The sequence below is a fragment of the Plecotus auritus genome (assembly GCF_963455305.1).
Source record: "Plecotus auritus genome assembly, chromosome: 6".
Lineage (NCBI taxonomy): Eukaryota > Metazoa > Chordata > Mammalia > Chiroptera > Vespertilionidae > Plecotus > Plecotus auritus.
The window spans coordinates 56102282-56118229 of NC_137773.1; the positions used below are offsets into that span (position 1 = coordinate 56102282).

Here is a 15948-nt window from a genome sequence, read left to right on the forward strand (position 1 = left end):
ATCCATGCTGGAGTCTGGATGTCTAACATTGCTTTCATCATAAAGACCAGTAATTAAAAGGAAGTTCTTTTCGGTTAATAGAAACCACAAGTTTATACAGTTATGCATCCTCAGATGCCTTCCCATCTCTTCCCACGTGTCCAGATTTATTTTGGACTCGCAGTGGGGTCTGACTCAATGAAGTGAATATATTAATAAGGGGGAAGTAATTCCCTCCTCCAACACTGCACCCCTTGCCATATGCCCTGATAGGCTCATCTTAAGAAACTGTGTTGCAGATAAAGACAGGAAAATTAATTGTTTGGCTCACCACACTATTATCCCTAGGTCCCCCAAATATTAGCTTAATAAACAAAAGAATCATGGCAAATTTTTGTTTTGAAGAAACAGAAGCAGAGAAATGAGAAGTATCTAACACATTAACATCAGCTCGTAGCTAGCTATTGGGCATCTCCTACTAAAGGCCACACACTAGGCAGTTCTGTAGTGCATTAGATTCAAATTAAGGAAATGTAGTCTTAGTTTTAATCAACTATTAGTATTATGTTTTTTAGGAGGCCCTTTACAAATATCCTGCCCCTCCCCCCACATTTATATTTATTTATTTTTACCTAAATGGGTACAGAAGCGAGTACTTTTCCAGTTTGGGAATGCTGACATTTTAAAAACTGATAAAAATTAAAATAAAAGCACATGGCATTTGTTAATGGGTAATAAAATAACTTCAGTCAATTGGCTAGTTCTAAACCAGTAGATTTCTTTAAATAGTAATGAAATCATTGCTTTAAAAAAATCCATCATTATTAAAAAAAAAAAAAAAGTTGCCTCAGCCTCCACCAAAATTAGATTTGTAAGTTGCTGGTCATTCCTATAATTAAATCTATGTCACAAATTTGCAAGAAAAATGGTCACTGTGACTAATGCATTTACTTGCTACACAAGTCCTGTCAGACAGCAGAGAGCATTATGCTACTAAAATGGAGTAGGTAAGGATTCTATACATTTTTATTAAGTAACAAAGGCCATTTTTTATTTACAATGTCTGTACTTGGCATAAGAGTTTGCTTTAGAAACACATCCAAATGTAGCTATCATCGGGTTTTTCTTACACAAGCATTATAGCAGCATATTTTTAACTCTACGAACATGTTGGGCAACCATGCATACTGCTTTTCTAGACAAGTGTTATATAGAAAACACTCTAAGGAAAGAAACAGTCTCTGATTCTAGGGGTTTCCTCATTTGACCTCCCCAAATGGTTTTAATTCTCCCTGTGGATGAAGTGAATGAAAATGTAAAAAAAAACAGGGCTTCCCAAAGTCTAAGAACAGTGCTGTTCCAAGAGAGAGTCAGGGCAAGACGACTTAAAGGACCCATAGACAAAGAATAAGTGATTAAGCTTACTCTCTTTTCAAAGAAATCCAGACTGCAGGAAGGAGCAGTTCTTGGTTTGGTACTTGTTCTAACTTCACTGTTTTATCAAAAGGAGGACAGGCCTCGGACTCAGAGCCTTATATACACAGCAGAGGTTAGCTACAAATTAACACTAGTTTTTCCCCACTTGATTTAATTTCAGTTATCTTCTATTCATGACAATATTTTTTTATTTACAGTGTTGATGTAAAGTTTTGCTTAAAAATCAATTTAAATTTTAAAAGTGAGTTTTATTTAACCTAATAATACAAATAATATGTCAACAGGATAAAACTCATAAAGGTGCCTGAAATTTGGAAAACACTGCATTAAAGGCAGTTCCTGTCTTCCCTCTTTCTTAAATCTTTGATTGTTATTTATTGTTTCATGTATTTATGCTTTGCATATTGGCTTCAGTATTTAGAAAAGTGCCTTGAGTCGAACAGACTCAGTACTTGTAGGTTAATTTTATACCTTACTTTCCTATTTTGTGCCACAGTGCTAACTGAGCCAATGGTATTTTTTTTAAATATTTTTTATTGATTTTTTTACAGAGAGGAAGGGAGAGGGATAGAGAGTCAGAAACATCGATGAGAGAGAAACATCGATCAGCTGCCTCCTGCACACTCCCCACTGGGGAGGTGCCTGTAACCAAGGTACATGCCCTTGACCAGAATCGAACCTGGGACCCTTCAGTCTGCAGGCGGATGCTCTATCCACTGAGCCAAACTGGTTAGGGAGCCAATGGTATTTTTAAAGAGAAAGTAGTCTTTCTCAGCAATCTAGCTTTTATGATGTTTATTTGTTCCAAGAGGTGAGGAAATGAAATGCATGGCCTGACGAGGGGTTCCATTTCCTAAGGTGGAAACCAGCTCCCCGTCCTTTGAACTTAGGGTAAGATATGGTAAAGCTAAGATAGGTTATTTTAAATCTTGGTTTTATCAAGTCCTTAACAGTAAAAAGGATGAACTTAAGATAATATCCTATTAGGTGATACTGAACACTGCTGAATAATTCAGTTGTTTGTTCTGGCAACGAAAATAAAAGCCTGTTTTATAAACAAGTCATAAACTTTTGGGGGAAAACCAAGATCTCAACTGAATAACTTGGGTTGGTTAAGATTTTAAGCAAATTAAGGGAAAATATCAGCATAGTATTCAGTATTGCACAACATGGGTATTCTATAAACATAAATTAAATTAAAAATTGACATCCTTGATTTAGGTTACAGGAAAATCAAATTAACCATCGAGTCATCTCTGGTAGCATCCCTAACCCTCTATGTTAATATTTGAGATCTTGCTCTGGTTTTTTAAAAGCAGTGCTGCTCAGCCATCAACGAGTAACAAAGCTGATGTGCTTCTTCTCTGACCGTGCTAAGAGTGGCTGAGTATATTTTTGTCCAAGAAAGAAAGAATAAAAGAAATTACTAAACATACATCCCAAGTTCTTAAAACATGCCATTTGTGTTCGGGATTTCTTTCTCTCAGCAACCACAATAGTCTAAGTCAGTGGTCGGCAAACGGCGGCTCACGAGCCACATGCGGCTCTTTGGCCCCTTGAGTGTGGCTCTTCCACAAAATACCACGGCCTGGGCGAGTCTATTTTGAAGAAGTGGCATTAGAAGAACTTTAAGTTAAAAAAATTTGGCTCTCAAAAGAAATTTCAATCATTGTACTGTTGATATTTGGCTCGTTGACTAATGAGTTTGCTGACCACTGGTAAGTTAACTATTCAAATCTTTCTACAAAGCTGGGTGATAATGGTGGCCCAGCCACAGCAAAGAGGAAAGACAGAACAACTAGGTAAGGGAATGAAAATATGTGCTGGCTAGTTCTTCAGCTCAATGCAACAAGTCCCTTTCACACTTGATCTCACATGAAAAGAAAAAAAATTAGTCATCTTAGAATAGCTTCTTCTGGTTGCAGCAATGCCTATTTTAAGAGAAGATTTATGTTAAAAAAAGAAAAAAAGAAAATGATTTCTTAATACTTTAAATGAAGAGATTTAGAAAGCAAACAGGGACTCAAAGATCTTTTATGCTAGGTGTTATTGCATTCACTAAGATGACTTTGTTTATAACTGCAGCTGTTTCCAAAATCCTTACATTTCTGTTGCCATGAATTGCTAGGGTTTTCCTCTAAGGTCAGGAGTCACCAAAAACAATAAACTAGGCTGAGGAGTCTAAAAAGAAATAGTTCTGCCTTTTCCTTTTCAATTTTAAGGTATAATTCTTGAAGACATGGAAACACCAAATTCAGCCTCCAGACAAAATGCTAAAAATCTAACAAATCATGTGACCAAAGTTGTTTTCAACATAGTTGAATCTTTTTAAATTAAAGAAAGGATTTTTTATCTGGAATTTTTCAAAAAGTAGCTAATACCTATTTTTTTTTAATCTTCCTTTTGATGAGGAAGAAACACAGGTGTTTAAACTTGAAGTAGATGGTTTTACATAGAAAATATGTATATAATTTTGTTAACATTATAGTTATTCAGGGTGGTTGACTATCAAATGCTATTAAAATCCCATGAAGGGAAATCTCAAAACACTTATTATGCTCCATAATTATTGTAAGCCAAACAATTTAAATAAAAGGAGGAGATAATGACATTAACTTTTTAACTTAAAGCAATACTCTGTGGCATGATTTTAAAATATTCTCTTGGTCTGAAATTTATGTAAATTAAATTCATCTACCATTGGTTATTACCAGCCTACCTACATTTTTTAAAAAAATGGTTTTCTGTAACAATTAGTTCTTTAAAACACTGTGTTTTAATTAGACCTGGGACATTATTAAACTAGCTATAAATATGTACAATATTTTACTTGGTATACCCAGATGTCTGAAAATCAACAAGAATGCCCTCAGAGTTTTTCTTCAAAAATTCTTCTAATAAAAGCCTTTCATTCAAAGTTTTAATGTAATCTGAAGTAAGTACTCTTTTCAGATTCCATTATGTAAATACAAAAGAAATGGTCACTCATCACCAGACAGTAATAATTGGATCCATGTATTTTAGCACTCACAGCAGTGAAGTCAGAGATAACCAATTTCTTCATTATGTGAATGTCCATGGCCACGCCCACCCAAAATCATGGCAGAGCTTGGACAAAACCTAGGTCACTTATTTCTACCACATCATACAAGCATCTTACCCCATTTAATCATCACCACAACTGCACAGTTTAGGTACTATCATTATCCCATTTTACAGAGAGGGAAGGTTATATGGTTAGGCTGGTATTCAGTAAAGTATTCAGATAAGTCTGACTCAGAAACCATACTACCACCCATTATACTAAATTTTAAGAATAGATAGATATGTTTTCTTTATAAAGAAAATTCCCCCCAAATTCTAACATGTACCACCCTTCTAAGAATAACAAAATTATAACAAAACATGAAGCTTATAATTTGGAGTTCAAATAAGTCCTTTTCCAAGCCCAATTCAAGCATCAACTTCTCCCTGAAGACTTCTCATATCATTCAACTGAGACTAATCTCTTTCTTCAAACTCCTGACAACTGCTGTATAGTGTTCAAAGTGCTGGCTGCCTCTTAAGACCCATTCTCTTCTTCCTTAGTAACAGAAATCCAAATATTAGCTCTCAGCAAATTGCCACATATCCCATCCCCTCCAGTGGCTAGGTAAAATCATATGACTAAGTTCTACAATAAACTATTACTGCAAGTATGGTGCTGAAATTGTAGGAACGCTATTTTAAAAAAGCAGACATAGCTTTTAGGGGCGCTCTTTGCCTGGCTACCCAGGTATCGTTTTGGCTGGAGCTCCAGCAGCGATCTTGGATCCTGAAGCAGCCTTGAGGAAGGGAGCTGCATGCTGTGGAGGGTGGAGGAGGAAAATGGGCGTCTAGGTCCACAAGGAGACCATGCAGCCTGTTTGTCATACTTGGACAGCCTCCCTCCAGATGTTACCTAATAGAGAAATAGCCTCTATCTTGTATAAGCTGCTATTATTTTTTTGTTAAATAAGCTGAACCTTATTCGAATTGATTTAGTTCAGACTCATACATATTTTATAATCCAAGGTTTATTATAACTATGATGGAAAAGGTGAAAAAATAAATTATTTCTTTTATAATATTTGAGCAAACACATCTCCAAACCATAATTTTCATTCTCAAACCCCTTCTGGTACTTTTCAACTTTGGGAAAGGAAAAGGAGGGAAATGAAGCAAGAAGAAAAATGGAAAAAACACACTCTGCCTCTCTGCCATTGCTCTGTGCGTCCTCTCCTTTCTTCTCCACATCTAGGTCCTACCATTCTTTAAGGCCCAGCTCAGCGAAACTTTCCATCTGACCTTTGAATTCAGAGTGCATACTCCCTCTGCCATCTGACAGCCATATATCACACAGTAACATCTTTTGTTTGACTTCTTAACTTTTACACTGTATTTCTTTGTCTATGTGTCATCTTCACAACATAGTGGGACCTGGGTCATATTTCTTTGCACCCCCTACAGCTTCCAGAAAACTACCTCTGTGTGGCAGGACATCAATGAGTACTTTTGATTGATTAGTTATGTTAAGGTAAGATAGAAGATGAAGAGAGAAAAAGGAGCAGAAAACTAAGGAATGAGAATGTACAAACTCTTAGAAGAAAGCATAACAAAAAAAAGCTGAAGATTCCCCAGGCCAAGTTTGACTTCACTGGACCTTACCAAAGAATTGCACCTATAGAACAAATACCATGAACTGTTCATTGTGCACACGGCCAGTGCAAAGCTTAACCTATACCTACTGAGCATGTTTTCCAAATAAGGGACAGCATACTTTGCTTCAGTTACTCAGACAATTGCCTCAACCTCACTTTCTTAACTATCTTAGACATCAGACAGAGTAAGAGATCCAGCTTAGGAAATGATGTTTCCATAGTGAATGTATATGATTCCAAACCATATAATGAAAATTGGCTTCTAGCAAGATCATCTTTAACAAGTTATTTTGTCAATGTGAAAACATATAGAAAATAATACTTCCATACATGCAATAATGACTTAAAATATTATTGCATCTAAAATAAGTAGTTCATGATATTATTTTCATTAAGTAGACACTATTATCTCTCTTCCAAAACCCGATCATAATACAGCTTCGGGAATAACATTACTACGTCTTTTAAAATAAGATGTATTTTAAACATATTTTGCAGAAGCTACATAAGTAGAAGCTCTGTAACACTGAAACATCAAGATCTGTATAGAAGTATATAGAATTAATATTTAAACATATCACATGTTTAAAAGCTTTCACTCCATTTAAATACATACAATAAGTCAAGAATATTTTATACAGAAGCAATTGATATTTTGCCTAGACCCATGAACCAGTTTACACCCCACTGATTCTAGTCTCAATTATCTGTACTACATATCTGTACCTAAAAAGAAAGTTTCTAATTTATTTCCATGAATTCAGCATAGTTTTAGGGAGGGTATAAGTAAAAATATTCAATTAACAGAAAATTCAGCTTTGTTCTCATTCTTTCATAACAAGTCTTTGTTACATCATCTATTTAAAAATAATGATTAAAAATGATAAAATAGTATTGTCCTTATCATTATATTGGTTCTACTTATGAAAGTTGAACTATTTTTACATAGAATTTGTTGTTTGCCTTTCAAAAAATATTGCATTTTCTTGCAAATTACTCATTAATTTCCTCATTTCAACTTTTTTTCACATAGATTTCTCAGAAGAAACCAAGATAGTTGCTTCTTTGACAATGAAATGTACAAAATAAATGACATGTCAACAAGTAAATTAGCATTCCCTTTCTGACAAGCTGGGTTGTGTTTCCTTTTCAAAATCCTCAGTCCCATGATACAAAATAATAATAATCTAAAAGACCTCATTAAATGATCAATATATTGACATAACCTCTATAAGGAGACACATAGTGTTTTAATTGATTCCATGAATCCATTACATGGAATATTAAACCCAAGTCCCCAATTATATTATAAGATAAATTTTTCTTTATTTATTAATTAATTTTCTCCCAATTACGAATAATGGAGCATAAAAAAATTAAAACACTTTTATATTTAACTAAACAGTAAAAGAAGTCTAATTTCACTAAATCTTTCATACAGATAATATTACAACAAAAGTTATAATAGACAAGTTAAACCATGTTTACTTACCAGAAAACTTCCAAAGGCTGAATTAAATATTGCTGCTGCCTATAGAGAAAATAAATGGGGGAAAAACTTGCTGAAGGTGAATAGGAAAAGCAAAGCAAAGGTTTTCGTTGTCCCATCCCCCACCATTCAAAATCTTAAAACATTGACCCTATAAAGCAAAGTTAATCACTGCTTACAAAAATTGCCAGTAGCCTATAGTTTACTAAGATAAATGAGCTGCAGGTTAGGAATTCATAAATAATGGGTCCCAAAAGCAAGCAGAAAAGGCATGCATGAGATGCTCTGAACCTATATGACAGTACCAAAGAATTGTCAGCAGTAGTAAATTGAAACCTTGTTGTTATTGATTTTGCTACTAAAGTTAAAACAATCAGAGGGTGATTTATTCATAAAAAATTTCATATTACTGGGAAGTGAAAAACCAGAATTATATTAAGAAAACATTAACTACTCTCTATCAGGGAGCCGAAGTCCTCAGAGATACACCCAGCAGAGTGAGATCTGTGGCCTCCATACAACACACATTAAAATTATGAACAGTGTTTTAAGACCATGGAAGTTATTGCGATTCCATTAATTCTAAGGTAGAAATAAGCAAGAAAAACTATTGGGTGTTCAAAATTTAAAGAAGAAATATTTGACTTTGCTTACCTAAATATCCAGGGAATACACAGTAGATGTAACACAGCTCTTAACTTTAAATCAATCACGGTATTCCTTAAAGCTACACCTGAATCCTAAAAGCTTCTCCTATTACTCAAAAAGGATAGGAACTTGTATAACATCCAATTTGATGAAAGGAGAAAGAAAAAAATAATAAAAGGCAAAAGGAGGGGTAGAGAAACCTATTGACATTCCTGAAGATCCACAGCAGAATTATATTAATCATCATGGACATTTGCAGCCACTTCGTAGTGTGAAGATGATGCCAGTTTAGCAAGTTTGAACAAAGTCCAGAGCCAGGAGCTAGGAGCTGCAGCCGACATGCCTTCTGCTCCAGAGGAGGAGGCGATGAGAGTGCATGGGTAATGAGATCCCTGGCTCCGGAGAGCTTAGAGCTCCTGTTCAAGTTCATAATTAATTCAAAGCTTTGATAATTTCATTAGATTTCTCCTTTGCTGGCCCCATCAATAAAAGATGGCACTGAACCACACCTCCTCTGTGGCATAAACATAGGTATAGGCACAGACCAGGGAACCCTCTGCTTCATGACAGGTACAACGGCATATGGTGTTCCATGTTGTGCAGGGAGCAGTGGAAGAAACAAAGATTCGGCTAAATAAAACAGGGCAGGGGGCAATGGCAAACTAGAGCAACATACACATATCTTCCTGAAGTTCCATTATGGATGATTCAGAAAAAAAGTTTGATGTGGGGTGGAAAAGAAGTAAAATGGTAGAAAGAAATGAGCTGTAGTGAGATCAACAAAGAACACTGCCTTCCTTTCTACAAAAATGCACTCCCCCACAATGTTTATTTCCAGCAGGGGTCCTCAAACGGGCCACATGCGACCCGCCGAGGACATTTATCCGGCCCGCCGGGTGCCGCTGCCTGTCCTGCTTAGCAGCCGACTCGTCCTGGGCCCGCAGTGCGCATAGGAATTTGTTCATAGTTGTTTTTTTTAAACTATAGTCCGGCCCTCCAACAGTCTGAGGGACAGTGAACTGGCCCCCCTGTTTAAAAAGTTTGAGGAACCCTGATTTCCAGGTACTATGATCGGCTTAAAATGGGTTGATCTCTATTTTTAGGAAAGAATGAGGCCTTCCCCTTTGAGCTCCTCTCTTCCAAACTTGCTCCTTTCCAGTGCCTTTCCCCAACCTTAAACTAGCTAACTGATGGTGTTGCCTAGCATTAAAAACAAAAACAAAAAACAAACAAAACAAACATGGATGGTTAGAAGTACCAAGGCTCAGAAGTCAAGTAAAATAAATGTCAATTACTAGTCAAATCGCCATACTCACACTCCATCCAGTTCTCTTTTTAAACCCAAACACAAGAAATATATTTCATATGATTGGCTGTTCTCATGAATTTTATAAAATGACGGTGATGACAGTGACGAGATATCTTAGGTACTCCAAGATGCTGCAGGCTCACTTATTCCTAGTTGCTTTTCTGACAGAGGTAATGTATTTGAACTCACTTACCTACACTATCACTTGGTCCTCCCAGGCAGTGAGCTCAAGCGGTCACTGGTGAAAAGCTTTGGGTACTCTGAAGAATCATGTAAGATCAGACACTAACCCAAGAATGTAGGGCTCAATATTAATAGATAATTAAGCAAATAGTTGGCTCAATCCTGCATTTGTAGCATATAAAGGAATTATATTTTCCAGGGTTCTGATGAGTGATGATATATATTCAGAGTATTTAATTGATGTATAAGGGACATGTGTATCTTTTGACTTAGTGAGGAATACCCAGCTGTTTAGTATCATGTGCAAGGCTCTCCATATACAGGTTTCCATCTGGAGAGAGATCTCATTTCCTGCCTCAAATTCTATAGCCTTACAACACTAAACTACTTGTGATTCCCCGAATTCATCATGCGTCTTCTTACCTCTTTCTTCCCTGGCCTGGAGTGTCTTTCTCCTTCCTCTGCTACTGATCTTAGCAACTCAGCTTGGCCATTGTCCTTACAAGAAGATTACAATCATCTCCTCCAGCACACACAATGTCCCATGCCTGCTGCCACAACATCATGAGCCTTCCCTCTGCCATGGCACCGGCCACACAATGAAATGACATACCTACCTGCCTTCCTGCCCCACTACAGACTGAAGTCTTCTAAGGAAGAAATCTGCTAAAGCTCATCCTAACCTCCTACATGTTTGCTATGAATTGCTGAAATAAGTAGAATTCCCAGAAACATTCCAAGTCTACCTCTTGTACCAAGTTACTCCATGTGTCTGGCAGAATCCAAGGACTGGAAGACACAAGACTGAATCTGACCAGGCCACAACCAAGCAACAGCAATGACAGACTTCAGCCTCCCACCCAACGTAAGCATCTCTTTGAAATCCTATTTTGCTTCCTGTTACCCTCCTATTATGATAGTTACATAAATATGCGTAACATAAATAATGTTTTAAAATCTACCACTGCTATAAAGCAATAGAGTTAGTTAAAAATCTAGTTACCAGGGAATACTCTGCAGCTAAGAGGTTGATTTGCCTATACTGATATGAAAGGACACTGATATTTTAAAGTGAAAAAGCAAGTTTCAAAACAGTATGTGTAATTTCTTCAATATGGTTTTGTCCACAACACATAGCAATTTTCAGACACCAGCTAGGTGTGCTACAAGTCAATGCAATTTGCCACTATCTACCTGAAACTGTGTCAGCTATCACAGGTTAAGGGCTCAGTCCCAGAAGAGTGCTCCTATTTTGGATGTCAATCACAAGTCTAAGTTGTCACCTGTGCTTCTGGCCACCTGGCTGTAAATAGAAGGTTCCCACAACCCCCTCTTTGAGTTTGATTAATTTGCCAGAGCAGCTCATAGAACTCAGGAAACCAGCTTCCTTACTAGATTACTGCTTTACTATAAAGGGATGTAACGCACAAGCAGCCAGATGGGAGAGAGGCACAGGGCAAGGCATGGGGCAGGGCACAGAGCTCTCATGCCCTCTCTGAGTGCACCACACTCAGCACCTGCAAGTGTTCGCCAACCTGGAAGCTCTTGGAACCCTTCCCTCTGGGGTTTCATTACATAGACTTGGCTGATGAAATCAATGGCCATTGGTGATTGAACCCAATCTCCAGCCCTTCTCTACTCCCCAGAGGTCTGGGAGTCAAAGGAGAAGTTCCAAACCTCTAACACAGGTTAGTTCCCCTTGCAAACAGTCCTATCCTTAGGTTAGCTAGGGGCTTCCCAAAAATCACCTAATTAACAACAATAAACACCATTGCCTGCTCTCTTCCCTTAGGAAATTCCAAGGGTTTTAGGATCTCTGTGCCAGGAACTGGGATGAAGACCAAATATGTATTTCTTATTATAAATCACGACATCACATTTCTATTGTGTAAACATTTACATGCACACATACACATACACATGTATGTGTAAGAAAACACTATTTTTTCTAAAAGGGATAAAAAAATACTAACTATGGTTAAATTTGTTGAAGGAGATTGAGCAAAGGTCTTTTTATTTTTCATTTTGTTTTCTGTCCTGTTTGGCTTTTGTTTCTAACATGTTATTTTTCTATATGTCACAAGGGTTATCTGGCCAGGGAGATATTCAGCCATTCATTGTTTGCATTTTGAATGCCTTTGTATTAAAAAGTAATAAATATTTAATTTTAAAATGAAATTAAGATTGCAATCCCTACTTTGTATATTAGAGGTATCTCCTGCTGGCTGCCTGACAAGCTGAGGTTGCCCAACCCCTGCACCTCGCTGCCCTGGGGGTGAGAGGCCACAGGAGGAGCTGAGGGCTGCTTCCAGGAGTGTCTCAAGTGCGTGAATATTTGGTTTTGAAAATAAACCAAAAATCCACTATTATTTCTGTATTATAACAAACAAGGCTATAGAGAATACAAACCTATGAACTGAGATGGAACATAAGCCACCAAAGACAATTTGATCTGAAGGTAGAACTCTTCAAGTTATATGAGCAGACTCTCTTAGGATATGAGTTTCCTCTCCTCTGCCTACTAAAAGCCACACCTGAGACAGTTCACTGATTTTTAAATGTAGCATTTCATTGATCTCTTTTGTTAGAAATAATTTAATTACCCATTCCCCAAGTAGAATGTTCCATTACAGCAAAAAATTTGTCTAATTTGTACAAGATTGTATCCTCAGTGCCTAGAAGAGTAGCTGGCTCATAGAAGACCCTCAATACACATTACTGAATGAAAGACTGAGTGAGTGTATGAATGAACACTTCTTGTGCTAACTTGCATGCCCTGCACAGTAATGTTTTCATTAATGAACTCATGAAACCTACCCGCAAAGTGTATACCTTGGTGTAATCACATCTGATAGGTAATTAGATCAATGATAACTGGGGGAAAAAGTTCATATTGAGGTGATTTTTTTAATACTGTGTAGATTGGCTTCCTTTATATTACACATGTTTAGATAACATATTGCTTTTAGTATCAGCCCAATTTTACCCATTATATGGTATTTTACTAATGTTTCATAATATATTGTACAGCTTGTGTTTATTAAATTATTTTGGAAAATTGAGCACGTTCAATAATGAATTCATTTCTTCATAACCTACTTGGAGTTATGTAAAATAAAAGGGTAAATTTTAAAAAGAAACCTGAAAACAATGGCAACAGAGGGTCCTCTGGCTCATAAAAGCAAGCGTTCCCATTGCTGGATGCTTTTAAATGTTGTGAAGTTCTACCTTACAGTAAGCCCCAATCTTCCCCTTCCTTACTGCCATGCACTGACCATGTGCCATGCTCTGCAGTTCTGTAAATATCTAATCCCCTTTTCATTTGTTTTATGTTTTTAAATTTATTTTTATTGTTTTAAGTATTATAGATGTCCCCCCCTTTTTCCCCCATTAACCTCCTGCACCACACCCCCCCCATGACTGCACTTCAAATATATGAACACCGCTGGATCCTACCCACATCTTCTTAGTCTTATAACACTGTATCTGAAACTCATAATGCTGATCCAACACCCCTCTTTATCCTTCTCTCATCAGTGCACTAAATAAAAAACAAACAAACATGAAATCCATTGTTTATAGTGCACATGAATAACTTATTGCAAATTAATGTATGAAACTTCCAGTGTTCACTGTTGCATACTCTGCTTCCCCAATCAACGTATAATGTTCACCAAAATGTTAAAAGGGGACATTTATGGTTCTTTCAAAATTTCTAATAATGCTCCAAGCTGAGAATGTGTGGTAAGTATCTATTCTAAAGTAAGATATATATCCATGTAATACTTATAAAACGACATGAAAACTAGGCCACGGACCATTTCACATGCAGGCTATATGGTAACAACCTAGAAATTCTAGAGGAAGAGTAATATAAGGATATTTCTAGGACTAGAGGGTCTTTTGACTTTTTCTTCCTCCTATAGGGGAGAAAGCCAACCTTGCCCACCACACCTCCCAAGCTGGGGATGGGGAAAATATATTCAAAAGAGCCAACAGTGGAGACAGGAGACATTGCCGGAAAGCAAGAACAGTATTGCTGTCCCGCACTGGGTGTTTAAATGACGGAAAAAAGTACTGCCTAGGCTACCACAGGAGGAGAGCGCAGTCTGAGAGTTCTGGGAGCATTATGCTATATTCCCTAGGATTGGGGCGGTTGGGGGAGAAGGATGTGTAAGTGAACCAGAGGAAGGTACTAGACATAGAGAAGTTAGTCAAAACCAGAGAAGGAAAGCAGGTGAGTGGCTGCTGCAATCTCCTGGGAATGCTGATCATGCCCACGGAGCAATAAGCACAGGTTCATCCTGCGAAGGCTGAGACCGAGAAATGAGACCTGTAGCAGGCGGAGCAGAACAGAAAGGGCACTCCATTCTGGAAGAGCAACTAGGGACTCTACTTACAAAGTCAAGAAAGGAACACAGGCCTGCATCAAGGGTGAGCATGGGCTTAAGTCATACTACCCAAGTGATTCAAGAACCCCAAACTCGTGATTAATTCAAAGAACAGGGAAGACAAAACGGATCGAAAACCAGTGGAACTCCTAAGGCCAGGAAAGAAGCAAATGCAAACCATCTCTGAGGTCACTTCCATAATGCAGACCAAAGTGGATTCCCAGATAAAATAGCCCTCACTGTAGGAGTTTACAACCAAACATCACAAACAATGTTAGAAAGCTGTCTACGACAACAGCAGCACTCTAACGCAGTTAGGAAAGCAGGAGAAACTGAGTTTCCACAATATACTAAAGAAGAAAATACTAGATAAACTAAAGACCTAGATTTGAAAGGCAAAAGTTTAAGAAGAAATTATGAGGAACAATCTTTATGCCTTCGAAAAAGAAAACCATTTTTTAAAAGTAAGACACAAAGAATTCACATGAGAAAGGAAAAACTAGTGGGGTAGCAATACTTATATCTGACAAAATAGACCTCAAAGTTAAGGTCATAACAAGAGATACGGAAGGCCATTTCATAATACTAAGGGGATTGATACAACAAGAGGATATAACCCTGATAAACATATATGCATCCAATGCAGGAGCACCCAAATACATAAAAAAACTCCTGGAAGATATCAAGGGAGAGATCGACACAATACAATCATAGTAGGGGACTTTAATACACCACTGACATCACTGGATAAATCCTCTAGACAAAAAATCAGCAAAGAAACAGCAATCCTAAATGACTTACTAGATCAGATGGACTTAATTGACATCTTCAGAACATTTCACCCCAAAGCCATGAAATATATGTTCTTCTCAAGTGCACATGGGACATTTTAAAAAATAGACCACATATTGGGTCACAAGCAAAGTCTCCCCAAATTCAAGAATATTGAAAGCATATCAAGCATTTTCTCAGACCACAATGGCATAATATTACAAATAAACTACAATAAAAACAACCCAAAATATTCAAACACTTGGAAGCTGGATATCATGCTATTAAACAGTGATTGGGTTACCAAAGATATCAAAGAAGAAATAAAAACATCGTGGAAACTAATGAAAATAAAAACACAACAATCCAAAATCTATGGGACACAATGAAAGCAGTCCTGGAAGGGAAGTTAATAGCGCTACATGCCTACCTCAAAAAACAAGAAAAAGTGGTAATAAATCATCTAACTCTACAACTCAAAGAATTAGAAAGAGAGCAACAAGAAAAGCCCAGAGTGAGTAGAAGGAAGGAGATAATAAGGATCTGAGCAGAAATAAATGACATAGAGACCAAAAAACAAATACAAAAGATCAATGAAATCAAGAGCTGGTTCTTTGAAAGGATAAACAAGATTGATGAACCTCTAGCCAGGCTCACCAAGAAGCAACGAGAGAGGACCCAAATAAACAAAATCAGAAATGAAAGAGGAGAAATAACAACAGACCCCACAGAAATACAAAGGATTGTTAAAAAATACTATGAACAACTCTATTCTAATAAACTAGACAACCTGGAGGAAATGGACATATTCCTAGAAAAGTACAACCTTCCAAAACTCACTCAGGGAGATTCTAAAAAATCTCAATAGGCCAATAACTATGGTAGAAATTGAAGCAGTCATCAAAAAGCTTCCAGCAAACAAAAGCACGGGGCCAGATGGCTTCACAGAGGAGTTTTACCAAACATTCAAGGAAGAACTCAAACCTATCCTCCTAAGACTATTCCAAAAAACTCAAGAGGAAGGAACACTTCCAAGCTCCTTCTATGAAGCCAGCATCACCC

The 15948-nt window shown here is 37.2% G+C and overlaps 1 protein-coding gene across 3 annotated transcripts in view; it reads right to left on the reverse strand.

Moving 5' to 3' along the window:
- The window catches only part of SLC10A7 (solute carrier family 10 member 7), a 209607-nt gene that overhangs the window by 125253 nt on the left and 68406 nt on the right, over positions 1–15948 (reverse strand). For 2 of the 3 annotated variants that reach the window (XM_080672621.1, XM_080672622.1), the window contains exon 5: positions 7588–7626. The exons of the other annotated variant lie outside the window; for it this stretch is intronic. In XM_080672621.1, the coding sequence (XP_080528747.1) occupies positions 7588–7626 (39 nt within the window). The remainder of the gene's footprint in view (positions 1–7587; positions 7627–15948) is intronic. 3 annotated transcript variants of the gene reach the window in all.